Below are 1,519 nucleotides of genomic sequence, written 5' to 3' on the forward strand. Positions count from 1 at the left end.
TTTTGTGGCATGAAGAGTTTAAGAAAAAAATAATAAAGGTGGTTGGATGTGGGTAGAAATGGGAGACGGTGCCTACTGGGAAGAATGTAGCCATGCCAGCTAATCCAGGTGCCCAGACAGAGAAGCACAGCTTTCTCCAGCCAAAGAGCACGACAGATAATGCCATACCCATGGTTTCCCCTAGAAAGACCAGTTAGATATGTGCATTAGGCGGTGGGAAGGCCCCACCCCTGCTGAGCTGTGTATGTTATGCTTTGAAATAGTGAAAGCTGAACCCAGGTTGGAAGTTGTACTTGCCTGCAGTGAACGATTATGGGACAAGCACGACCCCTGTAGCACTTGTTTACTTTTCTGAAATAAAAAGAGATAAAAGTTTACAGTGATAAACCAAGATTCCGCTATCAGATAAACTAACAAGTCCCAGCTCATAGTCCCTACATTGAGATAGTTTTTTGCTATAGCCTGTTTGAACAAAGAAAGCAAAACCACATTTAACTTCTAAGATTTTCCTGTTCAATGTTAACTTATTAAACAAGCTTTAAGAACATCTTTTAAAAACATCCACGATGTTTCTTTTCCCCTTAAAGAATGAGTGCCAGGGTTTGGGTCAATGGATCCCCAGGAGCCAGCTCTGTACCCCCAGTCCTCTCACATCTTCTTCCACCCTTCCCACGGTGCCCCTGTATGTGGCTGGTGATCAGACCTCTGTTGAGGAACGTTTGAGTTTTGAAATTTATGCTCAGAACCACTGGAATAGAGTATGACCACTTTTAAAAATGGCACCCTAAAGATCCCATTTGATGTGCTAGTTTTAGGTAAGGGAACCCAAATTATGGAGAACATTCCAGAAAGCTCAAGACCATCTCTTTCATTTTTCTAAATCTGAGTGGTTTTAAAAATAACTCCATTGTGCAGGTTTAGAGCAGCAGTTACAGGAGAACTAACAGTGAGATAAGTTTGAGTTTTTTGTTGAACATCCTGTACCTAAATCAGAGGGCTGATTTAAATTCACAGTATAACCTCCAAGTTTTTTTTTCCCCCTTAATTCAGTGAAACAACTAAACAAGTTTTCAAAGTACATTAAAGTTCTCAGTAAAGTATTTCTTGTAAAGAAACACAAAGACAGGATCTCAGTTTGCTGGAAGGAAAAAAGGGTGGGGGTGCGGAGGATGCCTTCTAGGACCTGCTGTGACCTCCTGTAATATAAGACTCAAGTTAAGGAGAAAAAGTGGCAATAAAAAAAGAAAAGTTTCCCCTTGAACAAGAGATGGAAAGATGTCATGTTTCTTTGCAAAGACACGCCTTCATAGCGCAGTGGAAACTCAGTGGCTGGAGCCTCCCAGCAGGGAGGACTGGGTAGGGGGAGATGCAGCCCCAGCTCTGACTAGATGCTTTAGCATCAGGCTGCCCAGCATCACAGGCCTTTTTCTTTTTCCTACTCCACTGACTGCAGCTTTACTAGAATTAGCTACTTCTGATAGAAGTCTGAACAACCCCCCCACCCCCCCGCCCCGCCCAT

At 42.9% G+C, this 1,519-nt stretch overlaps 1 protein-coding gene across 1 annotated transcript in view; it reads right to left on the reverse strand.

Annotated features, from left to right (window-relative positions):
* The window catches only part of Ptprn2 (protein tyrosine phosphatase receptor type N2), a gene marked incomplete at its 5' end in the record, with an annotated part of 26,361 nt that extends 26,010 nt beyond the window's left edge, over positions 1-351 (reverse strand). The window contains 1 exon segment of the mRNA XM_008847278.3: positions 298-351. Within this exon segment, the coding sequence (XP_008845500.1) occupies positions 298-351 (54 nt within the window).
* Positions 352-1,519: the final 1,168 nt, after the last annotated feature.

Source organism: Nannospalax galili, unplaced genomic scaffold, assembly GCF_000622305.1.
Source record: "Nannospalax galili isolate Female #2095 unplaced genomic scaffold, S.galili_v1.0 scaffold302, whole genome shotgun sequence".
In the NCBI taxonomy this organism is placed as follows: Eukaryota; Metazoa; Chordata; class Mammalia; order Rodentia; family Spalacidae; genus Nannospalax; species Nannospalax galili.